The 14726-nt window shown below is 42.4% G+C and overlaps 2 protein-coding genes across 4 annotated transcripts in view; one reads left to right on the top strand and one right to left on the bottom strand.

The window, feature by feature from the left end:
* The first annotated feature begins 27 nt into the window (after positions 1-27).
* Positions 28-8081, top strand: redic1 (regulator of DNA class I crossover intermediates 1). Of its 3 annotated transcripts, XM_078281517.1 has the most exons (15): positions 28-805; positions 922-961; positions 1075-1222; positions 1632-1764; positions 2074-2131; positions 2408-2522; positions 2628-2731; positions 5559-5680; positions 5764-5933; positions 6003-6063; positions 6147-6198; positions 6467-6494; positions 6596-6690; positions 6859-7579; positions 7676-8081. In XM_078281517.1, the coding sequence occupies exons 1-15, from the start codon at positions 783-785 to the stop codon at positions 7876-7878; spliced, it is 2073 nt and encodes a 690-aa protein (XP_078137643.1). In that variant the 5' UTR covers positions 28-782; the 3' UTR covers positions 7879-8081. The 3 variants fall into 3 exon arrangements, with proteins under 3 accessions (XP_078137643.1, XP_078137642.1, XP_078137644.1); XM_078281516.1 differs by having other exon boundaries at positions 5764-6063; XM_078281518.1 differs by lacking the exons at positions 2408-2522; positions 2628-2731 and having other exon boundaries at positions 5764-6063.
* A 38-nt stretch (positions 8082-8119) lies between these two features.
* Positions 8120-14726, bottom strand: part of LOC144537696 (proton myo-inositol cotransporter-like) — a 70880-nt gene continuing 64273 nt past the window's right edge. The window contains exons 7-10 of the mRNA XM_078281519.1: positions 13846-13971; positions 13563-13681; positions 12777-12929; positions 8120-10870 (exon numbers count right to left, since the gene is read on the bottom strand). Coding sequence (XP_078137645.1) covers positions 10644-10870; positions 12777-12929; positions 13563-13681; positions 13846-13971 — 625 coding nt within the window. The 3' untranslated portion in view covers positions 8120-10643. The remainder of the gene's footprint in view (positions 10871-12776; positions 12930-13562; positions 13682-13845; positions 13972-14726) is intronic.

Here is a 14726-nt window from a genome sequence, read left to right as displayed (position 1 = left end):
CTACAGTATAAGGCTATATGAACCGTGCCGTGATGATCTTTGTTTATGGTTTTATATATTTTTTTATATATTCACCTGATTTATTGCAAGGAAACTAGAAAGATAGCAACTCGTTACGTTACAGCCTCTCTAGCTTAATCGTTTTCATGATAATATTTTCACTCAAAGTGAAACAATACAGATGTGATGGGTTATAGTCGGTTATAGTGGGACTTGCCATGCCCTCCCCATTGAAATGAAAAATTCTAATGACGTATGACTCTTATTTATTTTATTAGTTTCTTTATTTATTGTAGTTTTCCCAAAAACTTGACGCTCCTTATTTCCGCCCTACGCTTTTGCGGCTTTTTTCATTGGTCGCGCCCCCCGGTGTTCCAAGACGATTGGTTGCGTGATGAACGTAAACAAAGTAATACTGTAGATACAGTAACGTTACTTCTACTCTGACATTTTAGGGTATCTTTGTTTTTGACAAACGTATGTTATACAGTAATTGTGTATCCAGGAAAATATATTGTTGGAAGCAACACTAACCACCTTTACACAAGTGATTAAATGACTACGAATATTAACATTTCTAAGTGGCGCGTGAAACGATAGTGGTTGTTCCTCGCGCATCTCTACACATCTAGCTAAAGCAACAGTTTTAGTTAGTAAACGTTGGATAACTACAAGTGCGACGTTACTCTGCGCTTTTACACTCACTTTAGTTTAGCTTAGTTGTTTTCACACTCACTGTACTGACGTTTTAATTGCTTCTCTGATCGAAACAGCCGTCGAAAATGAATTGGGTTGGAGGTTCAAGGTAAGAGAGGAGGGGTGGATGTTTAAGTTAATTGTTAATAGCTGACGTGCTAATGTTAACGTTATTAACGTTAGCTAAGCACGGTAACGTTAACGTTGTAACGACTCTTACTGCAGGAACCGGTTTGTGGTGAAGAATGATGCAAAAAAGCAGAGGGTGAGACAGCAAAATTAGCTACATGTCCACGACTTTACGAGACAAAAGCTACAACGTTAGTCTTTTTTTTGTGTCTCGCTGAATGTTCTGGTGTTGCTCTTTTTTTCCCCCAGGAGTTCTTTGAAAAGAGAAAAATGCAACAGAAGTTGAAAAACTTGGGAATCGCTCTGCCAGCATCCCCTCGAGGCACTAGTTCTGGTAGTATGGACCTGATGACTTTGTTTATCGTCAACCAGATTGCTGCTAAGAAAGAAAATAAAGGTGATAAGTAACAACTAACGTTTGTAACTACAGACATATAACATTATAAGACAACGGTTATAGTTACCAAAAATTTAAACTGAAAGCTGAAAGGGAAAACATTACATCAGTTCAGGAGAACCAGGGAGTTAGCCCTCCTTACAGGCTACTGTCTTTATCTCAAACAAAATAAATCTCTAAAAGCTAACAAATATAATATTCATGATGTGTTTTATAGTGAGATATCCGACTAAGAAGGTGCAGCACATGCAAATAAAGTATTTTCCAAATAGTAAAACATTAAATAACACGATTTGGCAAATATGAATGTCCTGTGGCTAATATACATTATGTCTATCCACCAATGCCTATGTTCATCAGTCCTTCAGTGTGTCAAATTATGTAAGTAAACAATGTCTGTGTGTTTCAGATCCTCCGAAAGTGGCAGTTCTTAGCAGCCCTAAAATAGGATCCAAGCATAAGAGAAATGAGCCCCTGGTACTCCCAATGAGCCCCTGCTCTCCATCCCAGCTGTGTCTTGTTGAGGGCCAGCCTCAGTACAGGTAGAGCTGGAGTGTAGTTTGGCTGATGTGTGGTTTGTATCGTCACATTGGATTTTGTCAGCATCACTTAGGTCTACCACTAGAGAATCAAATTAACTACATTTTTTTTTAATCAAAGTGCTAGATACTGACTCCATAACATCGTATTCAAGTGCTGAGTCTAACCTCTGGCCTGTGAATAAAAGGTTCAAATGGTGTTTCTTTTTGGCTATATACTGTAAAGTCAGTAGTTTGCAGCCCAAATATGAATGAATACATTTTCCAAAACAGTACCAACAATAACTTTGCGTATTCTGTGTCAATGTCTAGTGTTCAAGGAACAAGAAATAGAAAGCATGTCATTCCCCAAGGCTTCAAGTGTCGGCAGGTTAGTCACTTTCCAGCTATTCATATTGCACTTTTTTTTAAAGCATTTCTTATCTTATGAAAAGGAGTGGCACAGTGTTGCAGTGGTTAGCACTTTCACCTCACAGAAAGGACCCTTCTGTGTGGAGTTAGCATGTTTTCCCCGGTTCCTCTGGCTTCATCCCAAAGGACCTGTGGTTACAGATAATGGATAGAGGGGTCTTAGGGAAAATTAGCTGAACGTGAACAAATGTTAGGACCCTCTGGCTAAAAAGTCGCTTACTTTTCTGTCCTCCAGCTGTCACCAGTGCTGGAGTCAGCTTTCTCAGACAACAGTGCATCTGACTACCTGCCACCCATAACCGACCCCCTCAGCCCCTTCTCCTCCAGCACATCAGCTTCCTCAGGCCAAGGTGGTGTTGCTTAGTATTTTATAGAACACACACGTATGAATTGACGTACACAATGGTAACTGTACATTTTCTAATCATATCATGAGTACATTTTATACAAATCAGTCAATTTAGGGCAACAGGTCTCCACAGGAATGTTCCCCCTGCAGAGAAGTCAGATGCAGCCACAGTTACCCCCCCACTACACCTCAGGGCTGGAGCAGACCAAGGTAGTGAAAAGACAATATCATTTTTTTTTTTTTTTTTAAAGGGATAAGATAAAATAATACTTTGTCTGTTACACAAGGGTTACAGAAAATTGTCTTTGACAAGGCTCCAGTCACAAAGAGACATTTACACGGACATATAAAAACAAGACATGGGGGTGTGAAGGTATCAGCTGACTGTGGTGTTCATTTTGTGCTGTTCAATATGGCTATTGCAGAGGGGATGAAGGATTTCTTGTAGATGTTTTTTTTCGGGCCAGTGGTACCTTAAAACTCCTGCCTGATGGTAATAGCTTGGAAGGAGTGATGGAGGGGGTGAGAGGGGTCCTCTGTGATCAGGTTGGCTTTCCTGATCACTGAGCGGCTGTACAGCTCAGATGAGGGGGGGGGGGATGGGGGGGAGCCAGTTATTTTGGCAGCGTGATTCACTATACATTGGTTGTACCAGGAAGAGATATTGAAAGTGAGAACTGATTCAATGAGGGAGCGGTAAACCAAAGTTAACACATCCTTGCTGATCTAAAAAGTTCTGAGTTTTCTGAGCAGGTGGAGACGGTGTTGTCCTTGTTTTGTACGTTGTGTCTGTGTGTTGTGACAAGGACAGGGAAGTGTCTATTTCTGTGCCCAGGTACCGGAATACCTGCACTTGTTCCACTGGCTGACCCTGGATGCTAAGTGGCTGGAACAGAGGTGATGCCTTGTCTCTGCCCTCACAGCATAGCTCCTTCGTTTTAGTAATGTTGAGCTCCAAGGAGAGCTCAACAAAAGTTTGGGACAGATTGTTTACAACCTGCTGGTAGCGAGTTAGGGGGTCAGTGTTAGACCTGTGTGCAACCAAAGCAATGTCATCAGCATATTTAAAAAGTGCCATACCTTCACTGTTACACAATATGTTGTTGGTGTACACAGAGAAAAGGATTGGGGATGAAAACACAACCTTGGGGGAGTCCAGTATTTAAAATAAGCTTGGTTGATTTAACCCCATTAAAAAGACACCTGTTGTGGTCTGTCCAGCAGAAAACGTTTTTTAGTCCACAGGGTCAGTGTTGGGTGAACCTGAAGATCAACGAGGTGATGTAGAAGTTTATCAATGCTCACCGTGTTAAAAGCTGAGGAAAAGTCCATGAATAAAATCCTGGTGTGTGGGTGTGCTGAGTCCAGGTTTTTGGTGACAGTGTCTAAACGTGTGAGGCTTACATCCTCCACACCACGTCCTGCCCTGTAGGCAAACTGGAATGGGTCCAGCAGATAGGAGGTTACTGACCACCCTCTCCATACATTTGCACAGCACAGATGTTAGTGCCACTGGTCTGTAATCCTTTAGGGCCTTAGCAGGTGCCTTTTGGGGGATTGGAATGATGGTGGATTCCATCCACTGGTCAGGGACACAGCCAGAGTCCAGGAGGTGTTGGAACAGCCTGGTGAGAACGCCACTTAGCTGAGTGGAGTATTCTTTCAGCACCCTGCCTCTAAGCCTGTCAGGGCCAGAGAGCCTTGTGTGGGTTGACTCTGCGCAGTGTGGAGTTCACCAGCTGCTCGTCAATAAAGAGGGGTTGAAGGTTGGAGCTGGGGGTTGGGGGGGCCCAGGTGGGTGTTGTGCTGCCCCCATTGAAACGGGTGAAGAAGATGTTCAATTTCTCCGCAAGAGTTGGGTCTGGGCAGGCAGCCCCTGCAGGCTTGGATGTTCTGCCGATCATGATGTTCAATCCTTGCCACGCTTCCCTCGCATTCCCAGAAATTAACTTCTGCTCCACCTTGTTCTTATACACACACACACCCACACACACACACACGCGTCATAGTTAGTTACATTTATTACACAGGCATGGAAACATTCAACTTCACATGAAGCTTCATAGGCCTTACACTCTGCCAGACTGGTTCCTACTGTGTGTAGAATGTGCAAACTAAAAATCCCCATCATGTAACAGGCGATCGGACTTGTCAGTCCACTTTGAAGCAGCGTGAGAGTCCCGTACATCAAACAGTAAACAACCCTGTGTCTATCGCTGCCAAAAGAAGGTTTAAAAAAAAAAAAAAAACTATGAGGGTTAAAGAACACAACAGGACGTCACACAAATGGGCCTGTTAGGTGGGAATGACTATTAGAACCCAAATGCAGACAGTACTCCGAGCCAGGAGGGTAAATGATGGTTTATTAGAATGTACTCAAGTGTGCAAAGTCCAGATTTCCAGGGGGCAGATCCGAAGTGATCCGAGAAGGAGCGGGGGCGCAGCAGGCTGGATCCAGGGAATGGGATTTCTGGTCTTGAGGGAGTCCGATACGGGTCCCTGGCACGAGTGGTGGCAGGAGTCAGGTCCAAACGGCAATCTGATGACACAAGAAATCGGCTCTGACTGAGTGGAAGAAGAACCCAGCGTATGAAGCCAAGGTTGATTTTTGGCTGATGAGAAGCAGCTGGACACCTGACTCTCGCACACCTGGCTCCAGCACTGCAATTAAGACAAAGAGAGAGAGAACAGAACACTGCTACACAGAGGCAGCGGGCCTGACAGGGCCATTTGGTAACACTCCCACACCGCTGTACAACTCTGCGGCAGATCGCATACTTTGCATGCTTTGGTCTAAATAAGCCGTAAGGGCACGACAGTACAGACCTCATCTGTAAATCACTGCCTAATACAAACAAAACTTCTCCATGTTTGTAGACGTGCCAGAAGTAATATTCAATTAGTTTTTGGTCACTGACAAATAGCAACTTTTCCTGGGAGCTAACTATGAGCTCCTATGAAGGTTTGGGCATTCAAATGCGACAGTGTCTTCCCAAACATGATGCTACTTTAACATCCAATCTTGATTTTATGTCAGCCTTTTTCCCAACCCAGAGGGATGACAGACCGTATCCCCTGGTCCTGTGGATCAAACCCAGCCCCCTACCAACTGGAGACACCCACAGCAGCCCCAGTCCTGTTCAGAAGTTCCGAGCCAGAGTGAGAACCACGCTAGAATGTAATGGATCATGTTCTCTCTGTCATTTTGCAAGAACTCAAAAACATAATGTGTGTTATCACAGTAACACAGAGGCCCACAGGGACCAAGCAAGACATGAGGTCACCTTCTGTCTCAACCAACCCGAGGACAAGGAGCCCATGTTGGACTTCACTCTTAACCAATCAGAAGCTGAGCAGCAGTTTGAGGGGGATGTCTTTAGGGGCTTCAGTACTGAAGAATGTGAAAGAGAAGGTAAAGAAACCTTTTACATCAACCCCAATGACTTTCCTGCTGAGGATAACGTCAAATTTGATTTTTCAGCTGGTCATTTTGGGAGAGGAAACTCCAAGATATATCTCAAAGATGAAACACCAGCACCACAGTAGGCGTTTACACATGAAACACTTTTATCATTGATTTGGAATATGGTTTGTTTTTACGTTGTTGCTTTTTCTTCACTGTCAGAACTGTCCCTGACCCACAGCGCATGGTAGTGGAGGGAAGCGACCACATACATGTGAGTGTGTAAAGTTAGCCTTGTATTGCCACCAGGTGGTAGAGTTTGTAACTGCCATGGAACCAACATTGATTCAAAAAAATAGAAAACAATAGAAAATCTGATAGACCTTTAAGACAATTTAACCTGAGTCATCCAGAGCCGTTGTATAGAGCGTCTAACAGTATTTGTCAATTCATTCTGATAGAGATATATATATATGAGGGTACCGTGCACTTTGGAAGTGAGGAAGTTGCAGTTTTCCATGTTAATTCTGTTTTATTCACAGCTCTCCAACTGCACTGACATGCGCTTTTGTAAGTGTCTTAAGCATCTCCAATTAAGCTTCCCATTTATTGTGTATATGCCTGAGAGAAGACAATACATTGAATAGATGGGTTTTTTTCCACTCCCGCAGCATGTCTTGAACACAACAGTGGTCCCCTGAATGACTGCGAATACACGCCAAGTTACTCTTCTAGTGGAGGTTACCGCAGTTCAGACTCAAATGATGTAAGTGACTGCAGAATCACCTCAGAATACAACACACACACACACACACACACACAAGTGCAATACTAGCAGACTAAACAATCCTCCAATCAACCCCTGCCAGCAATAGGAATCATTCATTTCTAAATTCTTTTCTCATTTCTTCTCACTTTTCTAACTGTATTTTAGGATGAAGAATGCTGTCAGCCATGTCTCCAGGCTGCCTCTTCCTACATGGACCAAGCCTGTTATGCAGATAGCCTAAACCCAAACCAGGGGACACAACACACACAGGGGAATCCAAAACAAAGGCACACCAAGCCCAGGCCTCCCAACCCGCTCCTGAAACCCAAAATGAACTCCAGAGACAATCAGAAAGTTATGGAGAACGTATCTTTCCAAGTTAAAGCCCTAGAAAGTAATAGCCGACGGACGGGACGCAACACAACTCAGTATGCCTCTCCTCAAGCTCTGGCTCAAACTCCGAGCTCAGAGCTGTGCAAATGCAAGAGAACGTCCAATGAAACTCGAGATGCTGGAACTCAAACTGTCGACAGCCCCGCAGCTGAGACACGTCACGCCTCGACTCAGTGCGGCTTTGTTGCGGACGGTGCAACCGAAGCCACTGGGTTTAACTTGAGCCGACCACTTGTTGATGTGTCAGTACAGCATCCAGCCACAGGGAGGCGCACCGACACCGCTGCCGAGCCAAGCACACGCACTCCTTTATCAGGCGAGGCCGGGAGCGGAGAGAAGCACACGCCCTGGACCAAGAAGAAATCCACGGCTGCTTTCCTACCAGGCAGCAGCATTATGAACAAATGCACTGCCAACAACAGTGATGACAAAGTGATCCTACAGAGACCCAGAAACCCCTTTCCAGATGCTCCGAGCATGACTAACGTCAGAGGTATAATGTGAAAGTAAAAAGATTGCAAATCCCACTGACATACACAGAAATAAACATGGGTATTTTGTTGAAATGGATGTTTTGTGCTCGTTTCAGATTTAGGTAAGGAGAATAGAGAGGGCAGAGATGAGAGAGGGCAACAGGAAAATGGCCGTCTGGTGAAAGACCTCTCAAGTGAAGTGAGGGAGGAGGTCACATCTGCCACCAGGGCTAACACACTCCCAGAAGAGGGCGAGACACTTCAGGAAATAGCTGATATTTTGCTCATGCTCAAACAGAGGAAGGAAGTAGGGAAGTAGAGTAGGGAAGTAAAGATGGATGAAGCAGCAGAAGAAAAAAAAAAAAAACATGCCTGTTCTGTGCATGTTTTTTTTTAATTTAAAGCATTATTTAATAGTTTGTTTTAAGCATATAAACCACATCAGTTACTCAAAGTGTTTGTTCTAAGTGTTCGTAGTGTAGCGTTGTAAGAGACACGGTGAAATAAAGCTCCAAAGCGTTACTCTGATTCATAAGTTTATTTCTTTCCCCGTATACATATTCTAGTGTTAAGATTTCATGAAGATATTTATTTTTGTATAGAATATAAACTCTAGCAAAACATATACAGCTTGAACAATAATCAATTATACTATACAGCACTTTTTTTTTTTATTGGTATTTTTTGTGGTTCCTCGTAAACTGTAGAAACACACATAGAAAAGAATTGCGACCATTTCACCAGAAGTAAACATTAAATGTCCCCGCCGTAGTGGTAGAGGACAGCGTTAACACAACTGGATGTCAACAGCTGAAACAATCACACTAAATATTTGGTCAACACAAGTTTAATTACACACTCTGTGTTATGGAGCTTCATCTGTGTGTGTTTTAACTGTAATAATACTTTCAGTACAAAACTAGTTTGTGTGTTTTTTTAAAGACATCCTGGACCAGATGAAAATCTAACAGATAAAATAATACCCTCACATTTTGAATTATAGTCAGCCATCTTTCGCCACCTTTAAACTGTAAGCCATTTTATTAGTCTTGTCATTTATGAAAATAAGATGGCACTAATTCCTGTTATACTGATTAACCGTTTTCATAAGCATCCATATGTAAAATGACACCTTGACAATACCAAACATATCACAATACTTGCAGATACTTCATTCAACTTGACTGTCACTGAAAATGTCATTACATTGTGCCATGGTATTTCATAAACTGCTTCTTATTTGAAAGGTTTATTAAAAAGAGGTATTATATCTTATTAAATGATAGGTTAGGACCCACGTGTCAGAAATGATGGACTGTCCTTCACCTGTTCATTGGACACATCGACAGCGCAGCCTGTTCATTCACCTGTTTGGTTTTGTTACACGTTACTCCGTAGTCTACTTTCAAACACTTTTTTTTTGCTACACAGATATTACACGTGTGTACTTGACTAACAAGGTGTAACCTCACACAATTTTCTAATTTTTTACAAAACAACATTGGCAAATTACGGTAAAGCCTACTCCTCGACTTTTGACACGAGAACCACATATATATGCTCTGCTATTTGTACATAAGGCTATGGAGGAAGACCAAAATCAAATACATGAAATGATAGTAAAAAAAAAAAAAATAACATTCCATCACAGGTGAAATGCAAATATGTACATGTCAAATAAAAATAAAAAGCTATGTTGACTTAAATACCTAACATGATATACAGTAAAACATCCACTTCAGGGATTTGGACTTAAAAACGGCCATAAGGGACCTTCACAATACACAGGCACTAATATGATCATGTTTAGGCTAGAATGAAATACTTCAGATACAAGTCTCAATCATAAAACCATGGTTTTAGGTAGTGGACATTACACGTTTAATACCCAGGTTTATAACATGGGCTCATATTGTAGGTTTTGGCAACCTAGTAACAGAGTGACATGAGGCTGTACTCGCCATAGTATAATTGAATGTTAAAAACTGCTATTTTTAGAGGCCTGAAACTTAAAAAAAAAACAACATACATAGTCTATGTTGTTTTTTTAAGTTTCAGGCTAAAGCAATTAGTACTTTGTGGCAACACATTTTTAAATTAATACATTAATAAATATAAACTATAGCAGCAGAACTTTTATTCCTTTCGGTGCTACTAGATTGGTGAGTGGTTTTGTTTAGGCACCAACTGACAATACAAGGTTTCTAAACTTAAACAATAAATACTGTACATCTCTGGTGTTTGCTTTTCATAAAAAGACATCAGAACCACAAACGAAGACTGTCATCAGATAAGGAACTGACATTAGTGTGCTATGCTACAAGCTTAAACAACATGTAACTGAGATGTGTTTCATATAGAAAGGCATAATGGTACTACAGATTGACATAAAGTCACAACTGCTGTCATGTCAACAAAGGTTTTGTGGACGCACAAACCTGGTTTTCAAGACCAACTTTACTGTATCTTTAAATGGAAACCTATTCTGACACAATGCTGTAGGATGGCTGGATCATTATACTTTTTATACTGCACGTTGTAAATAAATCATAAAATGTATTTAGTCAACAAATGTACAAAATATTAGGAACATATTACTGATACTGAGCTGGGGCCTCTTTTGTAAGGTACATCATGATCGGTGGACTTCATGAGAGAGGAAATGCCCCTTGTATTTTGTACATGCAGTGTGTGTTTCCTGTCCAAGTGTTCACGAAAAAAAAACTCTGTTACGTGTGGAAAAGGCAATGTTTTAGCCTTTCGTAATTGAGATATTTGTGGTGCATGGTTGAAGATTCAGCGGTCTACTAAAGCAGGTTTGACTCCAGATTTGGCATCAGTTCACCCTCAATTCAGAGAATAGGCTGACATGTCCTTGACTTGTCGTTGATTTTGGATTCCTGAATTGGAAGTGAACCTCGCTCAACTTCTGACACAAGCAAACTGTGATTCTGAACCTCATAGCGAGGCTAACCAGTGGCTCCTCGGCTCACACGCACACACAAAAAAAAAAAAAAAAGAAGAAAAATATCACGCGACACTCTGCACGTTTCAGTAATCACAGAAGCTAACGAAAAACTCTCTCTAGTCCACGTCGGATGCGTCGTTGTCCGATAGATGGTAGTTTGAACCTTTGACTCGGATGTATTCGACCTGCCGTCCCTCGTCCGAATCAGAGGCGCCGCAGGAACAGAGCTGGTTTTCGAACAGCGCTTCGATCTCCTCCAGACGCCGGGCTTTGGTCTCCGGCAGGCAGCCGTAGATGAAGAAGAAACCCAGCAAAGCCATGCTGGAGTAGAGGAAGAAAGCTCCTGGGAAGGCGAAACAAAAGAACACACTGTCACCGAGGACAGCCACCCACAAACACACTGCCTCCCCTTTGGAGAGCTTTTTATAAGTACGTTTGTTCTCATTCATCTACAGGAAGAGAAACACTGGGGGTGACAGTGGATCAGCTAATATTGGATGTTGACTGCCCACAAACCTCTTATGGAGATAGTGTGTGTGTGTGTGTGTGTGTGTGTGTGTGTGTGCTGACAAATGAAAATCTTTTAACAGATTGAAATATTACTTTCAGACTGCTGGTCACCATACAATAACAAATAGTTGAAGTAACATTCCCCGTCAAGATGGGATTACTACACCAACACACACACACACACACACACACACACACACACACACACACACACACACCTAGAAACAAGTTTTCATACAGAGACACTGTGACAGAGGTTTAATGAGATTTCCTGACAACTGCGATCTCCATTTTCTCTTTGTCACAGCGGATTGATACTTTTGATTTGATGGTTAGTGTGCGTGGAAGTGTGCATTATGCTAATTACCATTTCTAGGGCAAAGTCATATTGTTTTCTTTTTTTTCCCTTCAGCTTTGACACTGTTTTTTTGTTCTCGGCAAACTATTCTTATAAACCCCGAAGAATGGATGAACGACTCAAATGGATCATTAACCCGCTGCATCTCAGGATGCCTCCACAACCACCGCTGATGGATCGACCGCCAGCTCCACCAAAGGTCACTTCCTTCCTGTCTGAGGAGATCCCTGCTGTTGAATCACGCTGACTGAAGACGTATGGAAGAAGAAAGGTTGGAAACACATCGGGGTGTCAATCAGCTGCTACCTCCTTGCTGGTTTTGACATAAGGTAAGGATGTATGTTAGGCATGTTACACAAGATCTGCTGAGAGGTTTGCATAAAGATTGATATAACTGGACGAGGACTAGTCTATATCGCTGACGTTTCACTTCCGGGCTTGTTCAGGCGCCGCCAGAAATTCCGGATGTCCGTCACCTTCCGCTTTCTTTGTGTTGGCGTTCTAAACTCTGGTGGATTTCTGAGGACTATGGTTAACTGCTCCTCAGGTCTCTGCAGGGTAAATCCAGACAGCTAGCTAGACTATCTGTCTAATCTGAGTTTTCTGTTGCACGACTAAAACAACCTTAGAAAGTACACATGTTCCACCAAAACAAGTTCCTTCCCGAGGATATTTTGCAGAGGCACCGGGGCTGCGTCCGGCGCTTAGCACCGCCCAAGACGATTGTGATTGGATTAAAGCAGTGGTTCTCAAACTTTTTTCAATAAAATACCCCCTTTGAAATATTTTTTACAGCCAAGTACCCCCTGAACAGCGCAAACATAAAAAAAATAAAAAATGGTGTATATATATATATATATATAAAGAGGTACAACGCTGTGCCTGTTTAGGCTTAACAACAACCTCGTAACTGAAAAACACTTATATGCTAGTCTACATTTCCAATGTTTAGCATCCAACACTAAATTTATTCGATATTATAGTATAATTATTTTAGGAATCATGCAAAAATCTCATGTCCGCCCTGCAGTACTCCAAAGTACCCCAAAGGGTACTAGTACCCCCATTTGAGAAACACTGGTTTAAAGAGATACCAATAAACCAGAGCACGTTTTGCTCCCATTCCGGAACGCTGTGTGGACTAGCCAGACCCTCCTCCGCAGCGCTGTGGAGGAAGGTCTGGCTACGCGAGACTAGATGTGGACTGACAGCATTCATGGCTGGTTGATTGTTCCTGACAGGACTGATGTCTGGATTTAAAAAAAGAAAAGAAAAAGAAAATCATGAGAGTTTCCCTACTTTGTCTCCCTATCCTTCCACAAAAAGAACGAATAAAAGCTCTAAAAGGTAACTGGTTGTTCAAAGAAGCCCAGAAACTGACCATAGTAGGTGAAGTACTGAGCCAGGTGGAGGAAGGTGAGAGACACAAGGACGTTGAAGGTCCAGTTGACTCCGGCTGCGCAGGCGTTCCCGGTGCTCCTCGCCCACAGAGGGTAGATCTCTGAGTTGATGGTCCACGGCATCGGACCCATCCCTGAGACAGAGAGACGAGAGATACGCCTCGTGGGATTACTTAATGAGAGGACGGAGACGACTTTAAACCGGAGGCTCAGTGGAGAGGTGCAGTACGTCATCTATGACAACGTTGTGTGATTGTGTGAGATGATTAAAATGGAGCGCTGTTGTTCCCAGCGTCAAGAAAGAACTTGCATCGTGGCTTTAAGGTAAATTGCAACTAAAATACAGCTCAAAAAGGTGAATCAATTAATCAATTAGTTGTCAAATATAAAATGAATTGGCAACAATTTTGATAATTGATTAATCGGTTTCAAAGATTTCTCTGATTCCAGCTTCTTTAATGTGAATATTTTCTAGTTACTTCACTCCTCTGTGACAGCAAACTGAATATGTTTGAGTTGTGGACCGAACGAGACATTTGAGGACAGTGATCGACAATTTCTTTCTGACATTTTATAGACCAACCAACTAATCGACTAAACGAGAAAACAATCGAGAGATTAATCGACAATGAAAACAATGGTTAGTTGCAGCCCTAAATTTAACATAGCAATGCGAAAAAAATAAAAAAATAAAATGGATCTTAGATTTCCAAAGACTATTAATAGCGTATTATAGGGTAAAAGTGACAGTGAAATGACAAGTGTACCTGGAGCGAAAGCAGCCAGGTAGCAGACAAGACCCAGTAGAACCAGCCAGGAGTAGGAGGTGGGACAGTAGTTGTAGGCCCAGTAGGTCTCATCTCTCATCAGGCTGGAGTTGGAGCATCTGGAGGAGGGTTGGGCACACCCATTGGCTTTTGTTAATCACTCCTGACACTGGATCTCAATTCAGTGGGAAATGTGTAAAAATGTCTAAATATAGATTTGCTGCTACATCTATGTCTGCTTCATCCTAACACATGGACAGAGTCAACGCTAGTTGTGACTCACCTGCCCCATGCTGCTTGCTCGGTGGAGGCCTTATTGACCGGCACACAGGAGGAGGCGAGGAGCGCTGAGCTGTTCTCACGGTAACAGAAACCGCATCCAGGGTCCAGCATGCATGGCTCACACAGCCTGCAAGCCAAAACAAGCAGACTGTAGCTGTAATGTCCCTGAACACAATCCATCATCCTGCGCGGGGTTAGCTCTTGAAGTCACATTCCTTTACTTTTCCAAGAAAAACTTATTTTAAAAGTAGAGTACTGAGTTGCACTACAACTCTACAAATACACACATGTCCGCCTACTACTCCAACAAGATGGGACTATAACAGAAAACAGCATCCCACCCCCTCTAATTGAGATTTGCCTCATTACCCAAATTAAATTAATGTATGGACTGTTCCCCACATGCAGGAAGCGATACATCCAAATTAAGAGCAAAATACAAACAAATGTTGCATTCACCATCATTACGTCTTTATCCCGTCATATCTCACTGTTATGTCTTGTGCCATAGTCATTTATGTGGTAAGCAGTCCACATTTAAGAGGCTTTTTCCACAAGGGAACATTGCAGTTCCATCAGGTCTGTTGTTGTTGTTGTTGTTGTCGTTGTTGTTGTGATCCTGAAATGTGTGTTTTGTTTCAGAGGTCTATTTTTGCCGGCTGCAGCCTCCCTGTGTGCAGGGGCACCTTGCTCCAATTTCACACTGAGGTCAACTAGACCAAAATAAAACCGTGGATTAGTTCCCGAGGGAAGCTGAGGAGAGACATGCAACAGCTTAGCTTCAGATTCCAATCATGCAGTTGAAAATGTGTAAAATGTTGGTCTTTTAATAAATATAATGAATGATGTTACGTATTAGCAAAGCGTACCATATAGTAAGTA

This window comes from Sander vitreus, chromosome 23, assembly GCF_031162955.1.
Source record: "Sander vitreus isolate 19-12246 chromosome 23, sanVit1, whole genome shotgun sequence".
Classification (NCBI taxonomy): Eukaryota; Metazoa; Chordata; class Actinopteri; order Perciformes; family Percidae; genus Sander; species Sander vitreus.
The sequence above is the reverse complement of the archived record's forward strand: the minus strand, read 5'-3'. Positions and strand labels throughout refer to the sequence as shown.